The sequence below is a fragment of the Nesoenas mayeri genome (genome assembly GCF_963082525.1).
Source record: "Nesoenas mayeri genome assembly, chromosome: 5".
In the NCBI taxonomy this organism is placed as follows: domain Eukaryota; kingdom Metazoa; phylum Chordata; class Aves; order Columbiformes; family Columbidae; genus Nesoenas; species Nesoenas mayeri.
This window is the reverse complement of record NC_137548.1, coordinates 52321157-52340512: the sequence shown is the minus strand read 5'-3', so window position 1 is coordinate 52340512 and position 19356 is coordinate 52321157. Positions and strand designations below refer to the sequence as shown.

General features: G+C 52.5%; 1 protein-coding gene across 2 annotated transcripts; it reads left to right on the top strand.

Annotated features, from left to right (window-relative positions):
* The first annotated feature begins 2880 nt into the window (after window positions 1-2880).
* Window positions 2881-19029, top strand: CTSD (cathepsin D). 2 transcript variants are annotated; one of them, XM_080345033.1, is made up of 9 exons: window positions 2881-3060; window positions 3512-3668; window positions 5832-5955; window positions 7593-7711; window positions 11651-11850; window positions 12970-13092; window positions 14283-14427; window positions 15417-15515; window positions 16194-19029. In XM_080345033.1, the coding sequence occupies exons 1-9, from the start codon at window positions 2999-3001 to the stop codon at window positions 16353-16355; spliced, it is 1191 nt and encodes a 396-aa protein (XP_080201159.1). In that variant the 5' UTR covers window positions 2881-2998; the 3' UTR covers window positions 16356-19029. The 2 variants fall into 2 exon arrangements, with proteins under 2 accessions (XP_080201159.1, XP_080201158.1); XM_080345032.1 differs by lacking the exon at window positions 2881-3060 and adding an exon at window positions 3248-3409 and having other exon boundaries at window positions 3487-3668.
* Window positions 19030-19356: the final 327 nt, after the last annotated feature.

The window sequence follows — 19356 nt, the reverse complement described above, 5'->3', positions numbered from 1 at the left end:
AAAATTATCAGAGGGCCTGAGGGCTGAGAGAGTTGGGGTTGTTCAGTCTGAAGAAAATAAGGCTCCAGGGAGACCTTAGTGCAGCCTTTCAGTATTTAAAGGGGGCCTATAAGAAAGATGGGGACAGACTTTTTAGCAGGGCCTGTTACAATAGGACAAGGGGTTTCAACTAAAGGGGAGATTCAGGCTGGACATGAGGAAGAAATTTTTTACAATGAGGGTGGTGAAACACTGGCACAAGTTGCCCAGAGAGGTGGTAGATGCTCCATTCCTGGAAACACTCAAGGCCAGCCTGGATGGGGCTCTGAGCAACCTGATCTATTTGAACATGTCCCTGCTCATCAAAGGGGGCTTGGACTAGATGATCATTGAAGGTCCCTCCCAACCCAAACTGTTCTATGATTCTACGATTAAATGCTCTGGGGATAAGCCCTCTGGTCCCTTTCCATCCTGCAAGCACCCAGGTGAGGATCAGTATTGTAATGTTCCCTGACACAGCCCCATCTTACCTTTTTCCCAATAAACCATTGAGAAGTATCTGGGCTCACCAGTGTGACGGACATGTAAGTCATTTAGAGAAGCACATCTGAAAGCAGTGACCCTCTTGTGCTCATGCGAGAGCAGCTCTGGATGCAGACACAAGCCTTGCTGCCACAAAGCCCAAGCAAAGGCTTGTTCATAACAGCTTTGCTAACACCAAAGATTGCCCTTAATCCCTTGGAATTCAGAAACAGACACAGACTGGGTCCAGACTGCTTTACCCTGCTCAAAGCCTTTGCTCTGCAGTGTGTGACAGTACAGGGCTAGCATGGCGTGCTGTCCTCACCAGCCTATCTTTGCATGCCAGAGCCCACTCTGTAGCCGCGGGATGCTGGGAGAGACCGGCAGGACTGGAAATGCTTGCAGAGGAGCTGCCGTAGGTGCTCCAGCCCGGGGTCCAGGTGCATATTGCCCAGCCAGCTACATTTCCCGACCACTTCAAAGAGGAGGAAGGCAGGCTGGTACCACCAGCTCCACCATGGGCTCTGGCAGAGCCTGAAAGGGTGTAGAGGAGCCCCGGGCCTGGTGTCAGGACTACCCCTTTTGCCTGCAAAGCACATTTACAAAGGGGTTTAAAGCCCTTGTGGAGGATGGGTTTGCTTGAATGGGACTGCAGTTGGGTTAGTTTATGTCTGACCTGCTGCCCCCTGCAGCACTCAATGCTGGGACTGATGGTATCCGGGGGAAAAGAGGAGCATACCCCCAAGCCAGAGCCACTGGCAACAGTGACGCCTCTGGAGTAAGGCTACAGATGCTGGGGACCTACCATGCCTTGGCCTCTTGCCCAAAAAGAGTCACACAGGGTTTTGCTGAGTCACGCAGCGCCATGGGGCCGGGAGAGTGCTGGGTTTTGCTGACTCAGGATCAGTGGCATTCGCCTTGACCACAGGCCCGCAAGGCAGAAGGGAAGCGGGGGCTGGCCAAAATAACGGGATCCAGCGGGTTCAGCCAACGCCTCTGGCCACCGGTCTGTGGGTGCTGTGTCCCATGAGAAGGTGGCAGGTTTCCCGATACCCCCAGCTTAACCAAGGCTTGGCCATTTGGATGCCTAGCGGGACAAGACACAGCCCACAGCAGAAATAGCTCCTAAAAACACTCCACACAGACAGCAATCGGGGGTGGTGGGTACAGACCTGTGGAGTGCTGTGTGAGGCTGTGGGAGGATGGAAGAGGCTTGTGGAGGGAAAGGGGGGAGTAGGTGGATGCGAGCTCAGTGCCAGTGATATGACCTAGCGATTTTCCAGAAGTTGCATGAGCACAAAGGAGGTGGACAAGTGACAGGGACCCTACCATATAGCCAGGGGTCCACCACCCAGCAGTGCCCAGCTCATCCCATGGGCCACTGCTCTCCTGTCCCCAAGGCTGAGCACAAGCAGGAATAGAAAACAAACAGCCCTGACCCTCAGGATTTGGAAGGGAAGTGTCTGTAAATCCGATTTTTTTTTTTTTCCCCAGCTGGTCTCGTGGCTGTAAGAGCTCAGTGGGGGCGAATGAGGCAGAGATTAGCTCTGTCCACTGCTTCCCAGGCTGGTGGGGTGGCACCTCAGAGCCCTGCCCTGGCACCCCAGGGGTGGCAAAGAATGTTCCCCGATGCTCAGCCCTGCATCCTGCAGTGGGGAGGCCTCAGGGTCTGCTGGTGGCCAGTGGTCCCTGGACTGTACCTGACACCAGCATTATCCTCGATGGCCTGGTGGCATGGCAGTACCAGTAAGTGGCCTGGTACTGCCATGGTGGCATTTCACTGGGGGTGGGGGTGCAGCAAATCTGGCTTGCCAACCCCCCTGGTGCACCCCAAACAAGCCATCATCCAGAATACGCCTGTGTCCCTCCAAAACCCCAGCCCAGAAGGATGGCTCCCTCCAAACCAGGGGTGTCCTGGGAAAGAAGCATGGGGCTGGCAGGCTGCCACAGCCCCATTGGCCAGGGGGTGCAGACATCCCCGTGGGCCTGGCTGCAAAACGGGTGACACGGGTGACAGTGGGTGGGTGGCCGAGGTCTGTGAGCAGCCAGGGCTTCTGGCAGGCTGAGCCCCTGCCGTGCCAGGCCGGGGGGCGCTGCTGGCTGGGGGCTGCAGCCCCCGCGCCGAGGCTGCAGAGAAAAGCCACAAAACCTGGAAAGAACACAACCAGCAGAACGGAAGTCAAAGACGCAAGGAAAGCAGGCACGCGGGGCCGCCCGGCCGCCTCGTGATCTCCTCAGTGGTGTTTATTCCCCCTTCCCGGAGGCTGAGTCACTGCCCGGGGCGCCGGGGGTCGGGCCGGGGGCCGGGGGCGGTGCCCCCAGCCCGCACCCCACGTGACGCGGCCGGTGGCGGTTCGGGCCGTCAGCTGACTCGGGGCGCTGCAGCGGGGTGGCCGCGCCTACAAAAACAGGGCGGGCGGGACCCGGCGCTGTCGCGGCCTCGCAGCGGCGGGATCTTCTGGGCTCGTCACCCGCAGCCAGCACCGCCATCGCCGCCATGGGCCCCCGCGGCCTGCTCCTGCTGCTCGCCTTGGCAGGGCCCTGCGCGGCCCTCATCAGGTGAGCCCTGGGACGCCCCCGGGGTCTGGTTGAGCCCCCCGGGTGGGGTAGGGGTTTGGGAGACATGCGCCCCAAGGTGCTGGTGCGATGGTGGCCTCCAGCCACCTCTCGCGGCCACCCCCTTCCCGGGGCCGCGTCCTCTCCCCGCCTCCCGTTAAGGCAGCGGGGACTCAGGTGGAGACTCGGGCCCTGCCCATGGCGGGTGGCCTCTCCCTGGCTTTCCCGGTGACATTTGGCGGCCACCTGCCCCCTCACCCTGTATCGTCTGCTTTGGGAGAAGTGCTTGGCACAGCACGGGGGTCTGGCACAGGGTGCTGGTGGGAGCCCAAACCTCGTCCACCTTATGCTGGTGGGTCCCCTGGTTTCAGCAGAGCTGTGCGATCCCTCTCCCCAGAGGGACCCCCCCACACACTCCCTCCTTAACAGGTGGGTGTTTGCCTTTCCCCTACAGGATCCCCCTGACCAAGTTCCCCTCCATGCGGCGGGTCCTGAGTGAGGTGGGCAGCGAGATCCCAGACATGAATGCCATGACCCAGCTCCTCAAGTTCAAGCTAGGCTTTGCTGACGTGGGGGAGCCCACCCCAGAGATCCTGAAGAACTACATGGATGTGAGTAACCTGCTGACTGTTTACCCCACTGTGGCAAACCCCAGTGCAATGCTGACAGAGTGGCCATCACTTCTGAGGGTACCTGTCCTGGGCTGGTGGGGGGACATAGCAGCAGCACTGTCCCACCACAGCTGGGAAGGTGAAGGAGGGAGAGATGTTGATCCCACAGGAGAGATTTATGCACCCCCATGTGTTGGTGGGTCGTTGCTGTAAGTTGCTTCCCATCATTGCTAGACTAAAAATGCTACTACTAGTAATATAATTATAATAATAAACAGCCCACTGCCACCCAGGCAAGAGCTTTGCAGCTTCTCTGACCTGTTTCCTTTCCCCTGTCACTAATTAACTATCGTAAATAGGAGCCCTTTTGCTTGCAGCCCTTCTTAGCATCTCTGACATGCTTGGGCTCCACTTTCTGAAGATAGAGTCATAAAAATTGTACTTCGCTCTGTGGGGTGCTGGCGCATAAAAGAGCCAAGCATGGGGCAGGTGGAGAGGGCTCAGACTGCGCACCAGTTTGCTCTGGGAGGGGGTATGCTGAACCCTTCCTCTTGCTATCGTTCATCTTCTGTGTGGCCTTTGGAAAAGCTACTCTGTACCTCTACCTTCTTGGTAGCTTAGGGACCTTCATGGTAGAAGCAGCGATGAAAGGAGAAGCCAGATAAAGCACATGAGTTTTGCCCTTGCCTAGCTGCCAAACACTCGCAGGGTTTCCTATTTCTGGATTCCCTGCTGGGTACCTTTGTGGCTCTTGAGGGGTGTGAGCATTGGCCAGCAGAATGAAGCTGATGTGTTAATTCAGGATCTTCCCCCCCTATTCCTTTTCCCCAGGGGCTCTTGTCACCCAGCCCACACTGTCCTGCCAGGACTGTGCTGGGAAGGGTCACTGGTGTTTTAATGGTGGTGTTGAAAGCCAGAGCACTAGTGGTTGCACCACAGCATTGTCTCTTACAACCACAGCTTGGACCACCACTTAGGGAAGGACTCTGCTCCCTTGTCACAAGTAGACCAGCCCAACCTGTGCTGGGAGATAAGGGACTGTTGGGTCTCTCCCAGCTTAGCTGCAAAAGCTCTTGCTACTGTAGGAGCTGTTGGGATGAAAGGCATAGTCTCCCCTAGACTGCTCTGTATGGTCTCTACCAGCCCTTGGGACCCCTCCTGGGTCTGTGTGTTTGATGTACGGGTCCCTTATACCAGGGATTAATTTTCAAACCCTAGCAGTAACTTCAGAATCACTGGAAGCAAGTGCTGTTTCCCCATTATGGCTAATTGTGATGGATTATTAATTACTCAGTGTGCAATCCCTGCAAACTAAGTGCACAGGAGGTGAGCAGCTTTGATAATCCTGTTTTCTTCCCCACCCTCCCACCCCCTCCCTTTAATTAGATACACAAGGGGTTTGGAAAGGTTGACTTCCCTTGGTAGCAGCCTGTTCTCCAGGCCTTGATCCAGCTGCTTGCCAAGCATGACGTGGCTCTCTGCCCCTTTTTGAGGGCTGGGGAAAAAAGGGTCTGTGTGACACCTGCCAAGCATTCCCTGTTTGGTCTCTCCCTTCCAGATAGAGGGATGCTGATGCCCTTTTCTCCCTCCAGCATCTCCAAAGCCTTCTGGTGCCCACGACTGAGCATTTTATTGCTCCCCACCCCAGGGACTTGCCAGCCTGCACTGAGCCCCCACAGCTGTACTACCTCCACCTTCAGTGGGCAAGGCTGCTGCTCACTGCAACCCACAGCTCCTCTGCAAACTCACGAGCAAAACAGCTTCCTAGCCAGTTTCAGCTTTTCAATAACGCAGGTGTTTTGCTTGGCTTTGTCCCATCTTTTTTCTCATGCCTGTAGTGATCTGCATGCTGGCCTGTAGACCTTCCCCCTTCTCTTCTGCCATGTTGCCCCATGCCAGAAGTCCTCCCCCGCAAGCACCCATCCCACGTCCACCAATTTATCCTTTCCACGGATTCTGTAATGAGATGTGAACACTGAAAGGGAGCCTCCCTTCCAGAGGACAAATGCTGGGAGCCCGTCACTGCCAAAAACAGGAGGAGAGCAGTGTCTAGTTAAGAAGCTGGTTCCTTTTTCAATCCTAAGAGATTTTTTTTCTTTTGATCTTTAATCCGTGTTTTTACCTGGCTGCCTCTGATCATAGCTTCCTTTTCCTGCTTTGCAGGCCCAGTACTACGGTGAGATTGGCATTGGGACTCCCCCTCAGAAGTTCACTGTGGTCTTTGACACTGGCTCCTCCAACCTCTGGGTGCCATCTGTGCACTGTCACCTGCTGGACATTGCCTGCTGTAAGTGTCACTGGTGCCAGCCATGGCTCAACAGCTTATCTTTCACCATAAAATGCAGATCCTGGCATTGCAAGGGGAGAAACTGAGGCATCAGCATGAGAGATCTTTCCAAAGGGTGATGGGCTCTGTAGAGTCAGAGGTGGAAATAAGATCTCAACCCCCTGCATCCATCCTTCATTACTCCCTTCTGGTTTTTGTGCCTCTGTGTTACCCACACATGGCTGCAATCCCTCCCCAGCTGCCTTGGCCGTGCAGCTGGGGAGCAGCATCACAGGTTGTGATGTTTCTCCCCAAATTATAGACTGACACTGCTGTTGCCCCATTGCGAAATTCTGGTGGAAAAAAAAAAACCAGCTTCTTGCCAGATCTGATAAAAACTGTCCTAGTTTCTGGTTTATTGCTGCATGGAACATGTGCCTGCATGTTTATGGATTTATAATTAACAAGAGCCAGGTAGGCACGATGAGATGAGAGAATGTCTTAGGGACTACAAGTTTTTTTTTTTTGTTCTGTGACATTCCTATGCAACAAACGTCTACAGCTGAAGGTGTCAAGTCCAGCTATGGCAAAATGCCATTTTAAAACCAGAAGCTGTGCTGCCTAAGCAGAATAGAGAAGCCAGTGGAGCCAACAACCACAGCCATGAAAGGTGGACCACAGTGCTCACTGGGGATAGGGAGGAAATTTGGACTTTTTGTATGGCCCTGTAGTACCCAGAGGGAAGACAAACATTTTTGTACATGTGAAATGAAATTTAGGACACTGGTAGGGTGGTGAGGTCCAGATCTGGTCTGTCTTGGGAGTTCTTGATCTGCAGTAGGGAGCTGGTTTCTCAAGGCAGTGGTGTGGGACGTGCTGGGACCAAAGGGCTTGTTTTACAAGTATGCAGTGAGTCTAACCTCCTGCCAGGCTGGGATCCAGACAGCCCTGCCGGGGAAGTCCCCGTATGGCATGATGGTTTCTGTAGGGCTCAGCTGGTTTGTCCTCTGCCACTGTCTGCTCCGCTTAGCGAGCAGCTACAGAGCTGAGCTGGCTGAGCTCACAGTGTGCCGCTGCCCAACTCGTGACTCAGGAGGAATCTGCAGAGGAGGAATCTGCCCAACCGTGAAACCAGGGATATCTTACAGTTCCCAACCCTTCCAAGGAGAAAAGCAGGTTGGACTAGGGGAAAGCCCTCCTCCTCTGCAAATGAAAGAATATTTTGACCCCTCTCTGTACAATAAAAAAAAAGTATAAAAACATTTTCATCTAGTATTATCCATAAAGTGAAAATGTTAATGCCCAGAACAGGCTGTATTTAGAGCCACTGTGGTTCTTCATGGTACAGGGGGATTGTTTCACTCTGCTATCTAATGCACCCTGACACACCAGCAGTGTAGCCTCTGGCTGTTAATACCTGATGACCAAATCTGATTTAAGAGCCAAATTGGATCTGCCCACCTAATCCCGCAGACATTGGAAATGCTTAGTTAAGCATTTCAGGCTTGGCAAATGCCAGCTTCAGGCCCACCTTTGCATTGTTGAGTGTCTGTGTGTCCAGAGGAGCTGGGTGTTGTGGGGTTAGGTTATCAGAGAGCCCTATGTTTGAAGGAGCACTGATGTTGTATGTCTCCCTGTGTCCTCTTCCCTGGCCACAGTGCTGCACCACAAGTACGATTCCTCCAAATCCAGCACCTACGTGGAGAACGGCACTGACTTTGCCATCCACTATGGGACGGGGAGCCTTTCCGGATACCTCAGCCAGGACACTGTCACAGTGAGTAGCAACTGTCCTTGTCATGGGCTGCCCCCACCCGCTTTCAGCAGAGTGCTCAAAGCTGTTTGATTTCAATGAGTATCGCTTCTTGAGTGTCGTGCTCCTGTTGAGTATGCTTCAACACCACGTTTCCAAGTGCTTTGAAACAAGGTGGTGATGACCAAGGCAGGCAGAGAAGGGGGAAGGTATTAATCAGCAGGCTAGGAGCGTGGACTGCATGCGTGGTGCCCTGCAAACACGGTCTGTGGTCATCCCATCAATTCTTTTCCCCTGAAACCTAAACTTTCCAAGCCCAAGAATGTGTCAGCACCACTGCAGGCTGCTGGTGGTGCCCAGCTTATTCCTGGCCAATATTCATGTGGAAGTGGACATTCATGCAGGCAGTTGCCCGAAAACCAAGCAGAATGGGCTCTTTGCAGCCCCATCGTGTTCTGGTGTCAAGGATGGTGTTTATGTTTGCAAGGACCTGGGGTGGGTTCCCCAGTACCATTCAGGGCTGCCTGAGGTATCTGGGTTGCTGGTGGTTGCTTCCCTTTGTTTCCTTTTCAGCAAGTGAAGGCTGAGCTTTCTGCCCTGAGAAGGGTACACACCTTTTACAACTGCCTCCCAGGTAGAGGTGCTCATGAGTTTGCCAGCTGCTGAACATCAGCAGTGCATGCACTCCCAGGTTACTTGGTCTCTTGTCAGGGATAAGAGCATATGCTTCATTCACAGCAGGGAGACAAAGCAAAAGTTTTGAATAAGTACAATAATCTAAGGATTTGTGATTTTCAGTATTAGGTTTGTCTGAGAAGTATGGGCTTATCAGTTTCATCAGTATCAAAAGAAAAATATCCAAGAGGAACCCAAAGTGGGTAGCTCATGCAAGGAGCATTCTTTAGCCTATTGTTATAGCAGGAAAATTTCAGGCTAGCCTGGAAGCACCAGCTGTTACCTCTGTGTCACATGCAAAGACAACAGCAGGTCAGGCTGGGTGCAGGTCTGTCTTTGAGGGAGAAGGCTTTTGATGGGCTCAGTGAACCCTGAAAATCAGTGCAGACAAGGCTGGGGGTGAGGAGCCACGGGGGGCTGCCACCAGCTTTGCACCTCTGGTTTTGTTTTCTGCCTCCTGCAGCCCACTGACCTTTGGAACCATTTCAGTTTCATTTCCTGCATCCCTCAGTTTGTTTAGAAACACCCCGAGACAAAAAATGCTGCCCATCTGAGCCTTGCCACAGCTCTCGCCAGGTGAAGGCACCCTGCACGTAGCATTAATGAATTCTCTTACATTAAGTTTGCAAAATACAGACAGAGCAGGTGGAGGCATCTGCATTCGTCCCAATAATGGAGCGGCGCAGTGAGGCAAACAGTCAACTTTATTGTCCTGTGAAAGTGTGGGCTGGTTTAGGCATTTTCCAGCTTAATGCAGGGGCTGAAGTGAGCAGAAGGAAAATTGCAGCTTTTTCTTTTTTCCCTGGTTTGTAATTATCACCCTAATGCCTGCTTGCTAATTAGCTTTCCAGTTTCCAGCGGCTCAGAGGAAGGATTTTGTACCTAAGCTTGTTTGGGAAGTGGGGATGGCTCTTGGCAGCCAGCATGGCTTGTAGCATTTGGTTTCTGTCTGGGCAGAAGCAAGAGAAACCTCCTGTGGGGAGCCTGAGCAGTGTCACACTTATGGTATGCAGGAGTGGAGGCAACTCAGAGGGTTGGGGACTTTCAGCTTGGACACCAAGATGCTTCCTCTGATGCAAGCTCCCAGTTGGGTGTAGTCTGAAAAGGTAGACCTTGAAACAGCCTTCAGGGTGACCCTCTCAGCTTCAGCCATCTCAGAAGCTGGAAGCAGCCAAAGCAGTCTGTGGTAGGTAGTGCTGACATCTGACCGAAAAATGCTGGTTGGCAGGAAGTCCAGAGTTCTTCAGCCCAGAAATTTTTTTGGAGAGGGTGACAAGCTCATGTCAAACATCTTCTCTCCACCTGTGAAGAAATGATGCCATGTAGCATAGCACACCTCAGTGCTGCTCTCTCTCTGAAGAGCACTGGCTTCAGCCAGCTCTCTGTTGCTTGAGCATATCAGCCCTATGTCGCAGCTCGACCTTGGGATGTCCTTCAAGGACAGCAGAGGAAGCATCACTGGCTGTGTGGCATGGTGCCTCTCGCAAGGCTACTGTGCAGGTACAGCACACAGGAAATGTCCCTCCCCACCTTTCCCATGTGCCTCTGCAGTAGGGAGCCCGAAGCCCTGGTGCCAAACCATGCTACAGAGGCTCTCATCTCTAGTCTTTTTTCACCATCTAGCACTTGCCTGCTCAACTGATGCCACTAGCAGACCAGGTGAGCTGCAGGGTGCTGACACCTGTCTGCAGGTTCTGGAAGGTGGCCACCACACAGCCATCCACTGGTAATGATTTTTGGTCGCTAGTGTCTGGGTGGGAGCCAGCCAAGGGACAGAGACAAAGGATCTGGCACCAGTGCTCTGATAAAGATGCTCTTGGGTTTCAGTCCTGCTAAGGACCAAACGCAGGCAGGGTCTGCTGAGACCCCACCACTGGGCAGATATCTGCCTCCCTCTTGGGATGTGCAGCCACAGCAATATTCAAACAAACCTTGCACTCAGTTTTATTAGTCCATTGCATTTTATTTTTAAGTGGAAGCCTTATTGAACTTTTAGCTGCTGCAGGACCAGCGGTGCCGGGTGGCAGAGCAGCAGCTTTCATAAACCTGTGGCATGCAGCCGGGTGCCGGCAAGCGGATGCGTTGCTGCGAGCTGTTTCGCCCCACATCCTGCCCTGTGGCTTTTAGCTTTTGCAAGACTCGATTGCCCTTTCCTAGCACAAGCCTCTGATACCATTAAAGCTAACACCACCCATCCCAGCTTTGCGCTGTCTAACCCTGGAGGGATATTAGTAATTTACAGGGATCGTTATCTGCCATCAGGTAGGAGAGGGCAGCTTTTTAGTCCAGCTTGGTTCACTACAGGGCTGCTAGCTGCAGGCTGAGAGGCTGAAGTTGTCCTAGCATGGATGCTAAAATTGCCCATCATCAGCCAGAAGCTTGAAAACTTCCCGAACTGCTAGAGCCAGCAGACATGTCCTGCTCCCTGTCAGCAGAGCTATCCTGCTTTCTGTGAGCTCCTTCTTTCCTGCGATCTGCCCCTGTGAGGCGTTTCAGCTTACCAGTGTGGAACACCAGTTCTTCTTGTGGCTGGCAAGAGAGGTGACCTTTGCATTCATAGTACTCGGCTATTTTTCATGCTTCCGGCTGAACCTCACTTTCCTGGCTGTGTCTTCTGCCCTCCCATGGGAAGTCTCTGCAGGCTGGGTCTTCTGGGAGATGCAGCAATATCCTGGGGATGTTTCTTTTGTAGTTGAGATTGCAGGGGTCATTTGCAGAGGTGAGAGGGATTTGTGCTCCCAGCTGGGAATGGAAGCAGTACTTGAGGACATAGGACACAGAGATGACTTTAGAAGTTGTCCAGGGTGAGGAAGAGGATTAATGGTGCAGCAGAAGAGCTGTTTGGGAGAAAAGGGTGAAGTATGCAATACGGGAAGGAATATACAGGTGACAAAGTGATATAGGGCCCTCTGTGCAAAGAGGAGCAACTGCAAAATGGCACGTACAGTGCCGGGATCCAGCAAAAGGCTGAAAGTGCTGAGCGAGGTGAGCAAAGGGAGTCTGCTGCTTGTAGGAGTGTGTGGGGCTTTGCCACAGGAGGAGGTGCCACTGTGTGGCCAGAGTGGCCTGACCACCCTCCTCCCTGCCCCCCTTCCCAGAGAGAGTGGCACCAGGGTATTTGGTTTCTGCAGCTGCTTTCAAATGCAAGGGTGAAAGCAGACAGGAGCGTGGCAGTGCATTGAGAGACGTGCTATTGCCTGTGTTCAGTGTGATCCCATTTCTACCCTGGTCCCCTGAGTCAGTTTTCTTTACAACCTGCTTTTCCCTTCCCTCCCCATATCCCTTCAGCTTGGTAACTTGAAAATCAAGAACCAAATTTTCGGGGAGGCCTTGAAGCAGCCAGGCATCACGTTCATCGCTGCCAAGTTCGACGGCATCCTGGGCATGGCGTTCCCGAGGATCTCTGTGGACAAGGTCACCCCTTTCTTCGATAACATCATGCAACAGAAGCTGATTGAGAAAAACATTTTCTCCTTCTACCTGAACAGGTAGTGTTGGATTTGGTGGGGCACCTCTGGCGAGCCCAGCTGGGCATTTCTCTATGCCTCCTGTTAGCACCTCTTACCATGTGCCAGTTTATGCCTTGGCCAGCAGCGTTGGAGAGGTCTAAGCAAGGTCTCCTTGCTGGAGCAGTTAGGCCAAAATCCCTTCTGTTTACTGCTCTGAATTAAGAAGGGAAGTAGAAATGCAGCCATTTTACTGATAAAAAGCTGGGTAGATCTGCTACCAGATTTCTCAACTGTTGAAGAGACAGAGGATGTTTCCAGAGTGAAGAGAAACAAAAATATACAGGGTTGTGATCATGAAATTGCACATTGCTAGTGCAGTCCCTGTTAGGGGTGTAAACACAGCACCAGTCTGTTGCCAGAAATCCATGAACAATGTGGCCACCATCATGTCACATCGTAGGCAACCATGCACCCCACCAGCCATCACCACCCAGGAAATCCTCCTGCACAGCTCCCAGTGCCTGCATACTCACTGCTGCTCCCCCCAGGACACCCTGTCATCCTCCTGGCACCACAGGGTGGACTTTGAACTACTTCAGCCCTAAAAGTAGCACACCAAGAATGGGGAGGGCAGAGAGTACTGCTGCTGGCCGCTCAAGTGCCAGCCCTCCCCCATCACCATATTTCTTCCCATCTGCTCGATAGTGAGCTTTTTATCTCACAGTAACCTTGAGGATTCAGCTCTGAGGCTGCTGGCTGGTGCAGTAACCTAATGCTGCACCAGCCATGTCCAGCCCTGTGCAGGTGCTTGTTACAGGCTGATTATTTGGGAGGTTCCCTACACCAGTGCTTTGTTCCCCTTTGCTGTCTCCCTTCTCTACAGTGAGTTTCTTCAGGTGTCCATGTGAAAGCATGAAGCAAAAAGCTGTAGTATGCTTCAGCTGGGCCAAAATATTCACATTTCCTCACCACAGCCTACCTTGCAGTGACTGTCCTTATCTTAACATATTACAGCACAATGTAATTTGTCTGTCTCCAATGCTGCTAATGCCATTCTTCACCCCCAAGCACCGCAGCATGTATTCTGGGGGCACGTGGAGGGGATTGTTCTTACCCTGTCCCTGATGTTCATGGCTTTGGTTTTGGTTTTTTTTCCAGAGACCCCTCCGCTCAGCCTGGCGGTGAGCTACTCCTGGGAGGGACTGACCCCAAGTATTACAGTGGTGACTTCAGCTGGGTCAATGTCACACGCAAGGCCTACTGGCAGGTCCACATGGATGCGTAAGTCCCCCTTCCACCCAACTACATGCATAGGGACACGCATGCAGACAGCTCATGCCTGCGGTTGGGCTAAGACTCTTCTGGAAAGGGAACCATCCTTTATGCCTGCAACACATCCACAACAAAAAAGGCTGATTAAAGTCACACCCTAAGTTTGGATCATATGTTACTGGAAGGGGAGGAGAGGCAGAAAACATCAGGAGATATTCCACAAAATCCTTTCCTCTAGTTTATGGTTTGGTGCCTGAAGATACCTGCTGTGCCCTTGCAAAGAATGGAAAAAAAGCCAGCGTGTCCCCCTTGCAGGCAGGGCAAGCCCCACACATTAAACCCCAGCTTTGCTCAGCTCTCAGTGAGACCTGAGTTCCACGGCTCACTTGCACACAGCTCCAGAGGAGCAGGATAAGGCCCCAGGAAGCCAGCCCTTGACTGAAGGGCACGGCACAGCAATCAGTGCACATTGTTGGAGGCAGAGGGGAGGAGAGCGGGCTGAGCTGCTGGCCCGCCAGCCCTGCGGTCTATTCTGAGCTCTCCCACGTGATGGGAACTTAAAAGTGGCCTGCGATCAGAGTGTGTCCTTTTCCCAGGGATGGCATCCCCCCCACCCAGTGCAGGGTTTTAATCTTCCCCCAGCCCTGATGCATTGGCGAGGCATGGCAGACCCTTGGCTGGAAAGCTTATCTGTCTGCACTGCTGTGAGATGTGATGTGGGTGAGGAAGCTGAGCAGCTCCTGTCTTGCCTCTTGGATGTACACAAACCTCTCCCTTGCCTCTGACCCCCTCAGCTACCACACCACCCCTTTAACCCTTTGCTTTTTGCAGTGGCACAGGTCATACAAGTCCCTAATGCATCACCCTTATCTGGCTCACGTGCCAATTAGTCATCGTGTTTATCAGGCAGTGTACGCGAGCAGCAGTCAGGGCTGCCTGCAGAAATGCAGTAACGCGCCAAGGCACCTGCTTGTTCAGGGACAGGCAGAGCCCTGAGGGGAATCAGGGGCTCTGCACTCTCAGTTGGTGCTGCATCAGGGTTTCTGAGCACCTGTCCTTCCTGGGTGTCTGTTGCAGTGCTCCCTTGCATGTCTGCATACTGCCCAGGCTCAGCTGCCTTCAGCTGTGTGCTTGCTGCTCCTCACAGCCTTTGCTGGAAGGCCTCTAAGGGTTGTCTTCTGTCTGGACTCTCTCTCCAGGGTGGATGTTGCCAACGGGCTGACTCTGTGCAAAGGGGGCTGTGAGGCCATCGTGGACACAGGGACCTCACTTATCACTGGTCCCACCAAGGAAGTAAAGGAGCTGCAGACAGCCATCGGTGCCAAACCACTCATCAAAGGCCAGGTGAGGCCAGGCTGGGAAGGTGGGAGTCCATGGCTATTGCAGCATCCATGCTGATGCCTTGCTTTGCACCCAGTTGCTGCTGGAGAGCCCAGTCTCCTGCTCTCTCTGATCTCCATTCTCAGCCCCTGCTCCTGGAAAGGCCCCTGGCATAGCAGGGACCCTGCTGTCTTTTGACCCCAGGTAGCATTCAACCCTCTGCTGGTGCTCTCAGTAGAGGGCACAGTCCCATGAACTTCAGGGCACTTTGGGTCATGTCTGCCACCCATCTTTGGGAGGTGGAGGAGAAGGGGTGTAAGTTGCAGCTGAGGCCAAGTATTCACATTAACGTGAGTCCAGAGGCACTTTAATACAAATGCATTTAGTGCAAATGACAATCCTTCCCTGCCAAGTGTTTAACCATCTTAGCTAATCTCACAAGGTCATCTCTCCTCCCTGAAATTGTGGAGGAACAGGGATTATAAGAACCTTCTAGGAAGGATGCTCTGTTCTGAAACCCCTCACAAATCACAGAGCTGTGAGCACTTGTAGGGAGCAGTGTGGGGAGACCTCAGCCTGCAGCAACAACTGACTTAGACCTGCCACCCTTCCCAAGACTGACCAGTGTTAATTAAACTGGCTTTGTCCTTTTGTCACACTGCGGGTCTGTCTGTGTCTCTAGGCTGTAGTAAGCCATGTATCCTCCTGTGGCAGAGGAAAGACCACAGCCCTACTGCATTGGTGCTGTACCCTGGGGCTCAGCAGAGCCAAAAGCTAAGGATGCAGCCAACGGATGCTGGGTTCACCTCTAAAACCCTCTGGCCCCTCAGCTTGCAGCCCTGGGCAGGTAGCAGCCCACTTACCCCTGCTCAAGCCTCTTTTGCACCCCAAGATGAGCAGTTCTTAGGAAGAATGACAGCAAAGAAGTGGTTGTGCCCGGGGCAGACAGTGCTCTTTCCTGAGGGCATGGGAGCTGCTGTCTAAGTCTAAAACCTTGACTGTTTCTGTTTCAGTATGTGATTCCCTGCGATAAGGTGTCATCTCTGCCTGTCATCACTCTAACACTAGGAGGGAAGCCCTACCAGCTCACTGGAGAGCAGTATGTCTTCAAGGTGCGTCTAGGCAGCTTTCACCCACCCTACGCTTCCTCCCAAGGCCTGACTTTTGCCTTCTCCACTCAAACCTCAACTGGGAAATCCAGAGCAGCGAAAGCAAGGCTGGAGCTGGCACTTGGGAAAAAATCTGAAAGGCTGGGATGCGGGGGTGGTGGCACTGGCTGATGGACCCAAGGAACCTCATTGCAGTCCTGCAGGAAGGAGATCCCCTGTGTGATGCTCTTGAGGAACAGCAGAATGGGAGAGAAGGAGCAGGCAGGCTGTTGCAGGACTTTGTACAAACATTCTGCCCGTTTCTATGGGATTCTGGTGCCATGATGCCAGCCCTATCATAGCAGAGGCCACCAGTTGGCATTTAAGCCATCAGAGTCAATTTGGAAGGACCATCTTATGCAGAATCTCAACAACAGCTCTAATTCAGAGTTGTGTGAGTTGGGAGGTTCATGGGCACATGTGGCTTTACTGGATGCTTTGCTTGCTGCCTAAAGGCTCTGGGAGGGGAAGCCGGGTTTGGAGCTGTGGGAGTGGTGGGTTGGGAGTTAGTTTTGCAAGCTGTAGATCTCGGGCTGGGTGAGGCTGAAGCACAGCTGGTGTTGGCAGGTGTTATTGCTGAGCCTGTGAGGTTGAGGGAAGGGGAGGATATCCTTGTACTGAAGCTCTCACTCTTCTCTCTAGGTTTCTGTACAAGGAGAGACCATCTGCCTGAGTGGCTTTTCAGGCCTTGATGTCCCACCCCCTGGGGGCCCACTCTGGATCCTGGGAGATGTCTTCATCGGTCCCTACTACACAGTCTTTGACCGTGATAATGACTCTGTTGGCTTTGCCAAATGTGTCTAAGCGCCTGACCCCACTGCATCTGCCTCACACACACACATGCACAGGAGCTGTAGAGAAAGATTACCAGGATTAGAAATCCAGTGAGTGGAAAGGAAAAAAAAAAAAAAAAAGGAACTAGACTTAAAATTACATGGAAAATAGTCATTAGTGCCCTGCTAGCTGCTTTTTTCCCTCTGTTGAGTAAGTGGTGCTGGGAGGTCTCTAGCTGACAACGCCAGCTGGCGTAGCCCCTTGCTTTACTGCTAGGTCTTCCAGTATTTGTTTTTAAGAATGATTCTCAGAGCTGAACAAGGCCCTCTCATGTCTCCCAGCCTTGGTCTCTTTCCTGGAGGGTCAGCTGGCTGGAGCCCGGTGCCTCTGTTCCTGTGGAGAGGCTGTGCAGCTGCTCTTGGGTTTGGGCTTCTGCGTGGGGGGAGAGGGATGGGGAAGGGGTTTACTTCTTGCTTTTTCACTGATGAAGTGGGGGAGTGGGATGGAAGGAGAGTCAGTCTCCATCACCTCTCGGTGGTGAGCTGAGGCAGTGATCACTAGGTCATTTCTCAATAGGTTTGTGCTGGTTTGGTCCTAGGAGAGCGCATCCCAGGCTGAAGTGATAGGGAATCACGATAGCATGCCCAGGAGTTGACTTTTCAGAGCCCAGGGGCATTCGTGGTGTGGTTTTGTGTTTTGAAGGCAGCAGTGAGAGAGCTGGAAACATCATGTGCCTCACCTAAGAAGGCAGGGATTTGTAGTGGGCTTCAGCCAGTGGGACTCCTCAGGGAGTAGGGAGGGTCAAGATAGCATTTAATAGAAGTCACTTAAATTCATAGTCATGAAGGCCCAGCTTTCTGCTGAGCAAAGTCACTTGACACAGGTTTTCTTGAGTTTGGTGAACTTCTCTCGGGTTCTTTAAACCATAGATCTTCTCCTCTCTATCTGCAGCCAGTGAGTCGAGAATAATGTTTCCTAAAGTAACTAAGTGATCTACAAGTTGAAATCACACTGATAAAATCCATAGGTGTTTGTCAGGCATGTAAGATCTTTTGGAAACATTATTTGCAGTATTTTAAACTGCCCAAAGCTCAACAGACAGCTGGGAGAGCCAGCAAGCCTCCCAGGCAGGAGGATGCTGTGGCAGCTGCTGGACATGCATTCACTTTCCCTGCTGCCTTGTCCTGAAACCCAGATGTCTGTATCACCCTCCTTACCTGCTTTCCACCTTACTAACACTGCTGAGAGCTCTGTATTGCAGAGTCAGGCACAATCCTGTAACTGATGCAGCTGTGCTCGCAGATTCTCCCGGAGAGCCGATACCTGTGCATATGGAGCCGCTTGCTTCAATGGGCTGGCGTCAGTAGGCAAACACTGGTGGAGCTGGGAGCTCAATAAAGTGAGTTTTAAGCACTACTGGAAAGCAGAAGAGAGTCTGGCAAGAGTCCCAGCCTGTGCTGGGAATGAAGGACTCTCTTCATTTTCCCAGGGCACTGGATCAGGTCCTGAAGTTAGGGAGTGGCAGCAGGTGAGGGGAAAAGCTGCGGGTGGCAAGAGGACTGAATCAGTACCAGCCATGACCCCAGACCAGACAAAACAGATGGTAAAATCCTGGCTCCCCAAAATTCACTGATAATCCTGACAGCAGTACTGGGGGACCTCAAAAGTTCCCCATGGGCAGTGGGTGAATAGATGGTTATGCCCAGTGAAATACGTATAAATCATCCCCAATATTAAATTCTCCACGGGTACCAGAGGCACGGGTGGGGAAGAGGTTCTGAGGTCAGCTGTTAGAGGACAGCAAGCACATAGCCTGCAGATGTCCCCTGTCTCCACCCTCTGCAGCTGATAGGTTTGGCTTTATAACCATGCCGTGTGCTTTGGAGGGCTCTGGTGTGGGCAGTGGGGACAGGCCTGGACACAATTCTGATCTGTGTGTTGTCTCCTGCAACCATGGATGTGACAAATGCTGCTCCCTAAGCTTGCTTCTGCCTGCTGTAATCTTCACCCGCAACCCTGCATCTGGTTGCTTAAGGACATCTGTTGCAGACGGGCTAGAGAACAGTAGCATGTTCCCCCCCAAAAAAATCATTAATAGGTACTCCAAAATCAGCAGCTATTCAGCACCTCTCTGGAGGGACCCAGTTTCACACCAGTTAAGTGCCCCGAGATCCTCCAAGGCCTGCTACGTTTTTTCCCAGCTGCAGGATTTCTCCAGCATGGAGAGACAGTGACAGCCGCGTGGGTACCCGCTAATCAGACCTGATGTGGGGGGGAAGCCTGACATGGAGCTTGCGGTGGGGTTTAAACATCTTTGGCATCAGATTTAAGGGGGATGTGCAGCGCAGCCCTGGAAAAAAAAACATCAGGCTGTGGTTCTGCTGGGTGTGCAGTGCTTTATGCCGTCTGCATTGTAACCTCTGCAGTAACCCAAGGCTGGGCTGGTGTCTGTCCTTGGGCAGGCAGGAGACTGCTGCCTGGGGAGAGAACATGGTCCAGAATGATGCCCTGAGTGACATACCTTAGGATAGGATGGAGGAGTGGTTCGTCTTCCCTGAATGGGTCTCCTCCCCTTGTTCTTTTATTTGCATTTTTAAACCAAGCTCTAACAATGTGACTGGTTTTGTTTTAATCTAATTTGCTGTCAGAATTACTGTCTCATCACAGAAAATGGAAATGAAAATACAGTATTTTCCCCCATTACCTTGGAGACTGGTCTTTCCTTAAGCAGTTTGAGATGCCAAACTCTCTTTCGATGTCCAGAAGACTGTGTCTCCCTGACCTGTTGTCTCGCTATGCCTGGTCACCCACTCAGGTGGACCCAGACATGATTCAAAAGGGCTACTTCCCTTCTCTCCGATATGGAAATATGCTGGGAACCTGTCAGTTTTGTCTTTTTCGATGTATTAAAACACAACTCAGACTCCTCAGGATGATGTGATGGTATCACCTGCCTGACCCAGCACCACCAGGGTGCCAGGCACTTCAGCATCTCTCCTAGCCTACAGCCTTCTCCTGGGGCCACACGGCC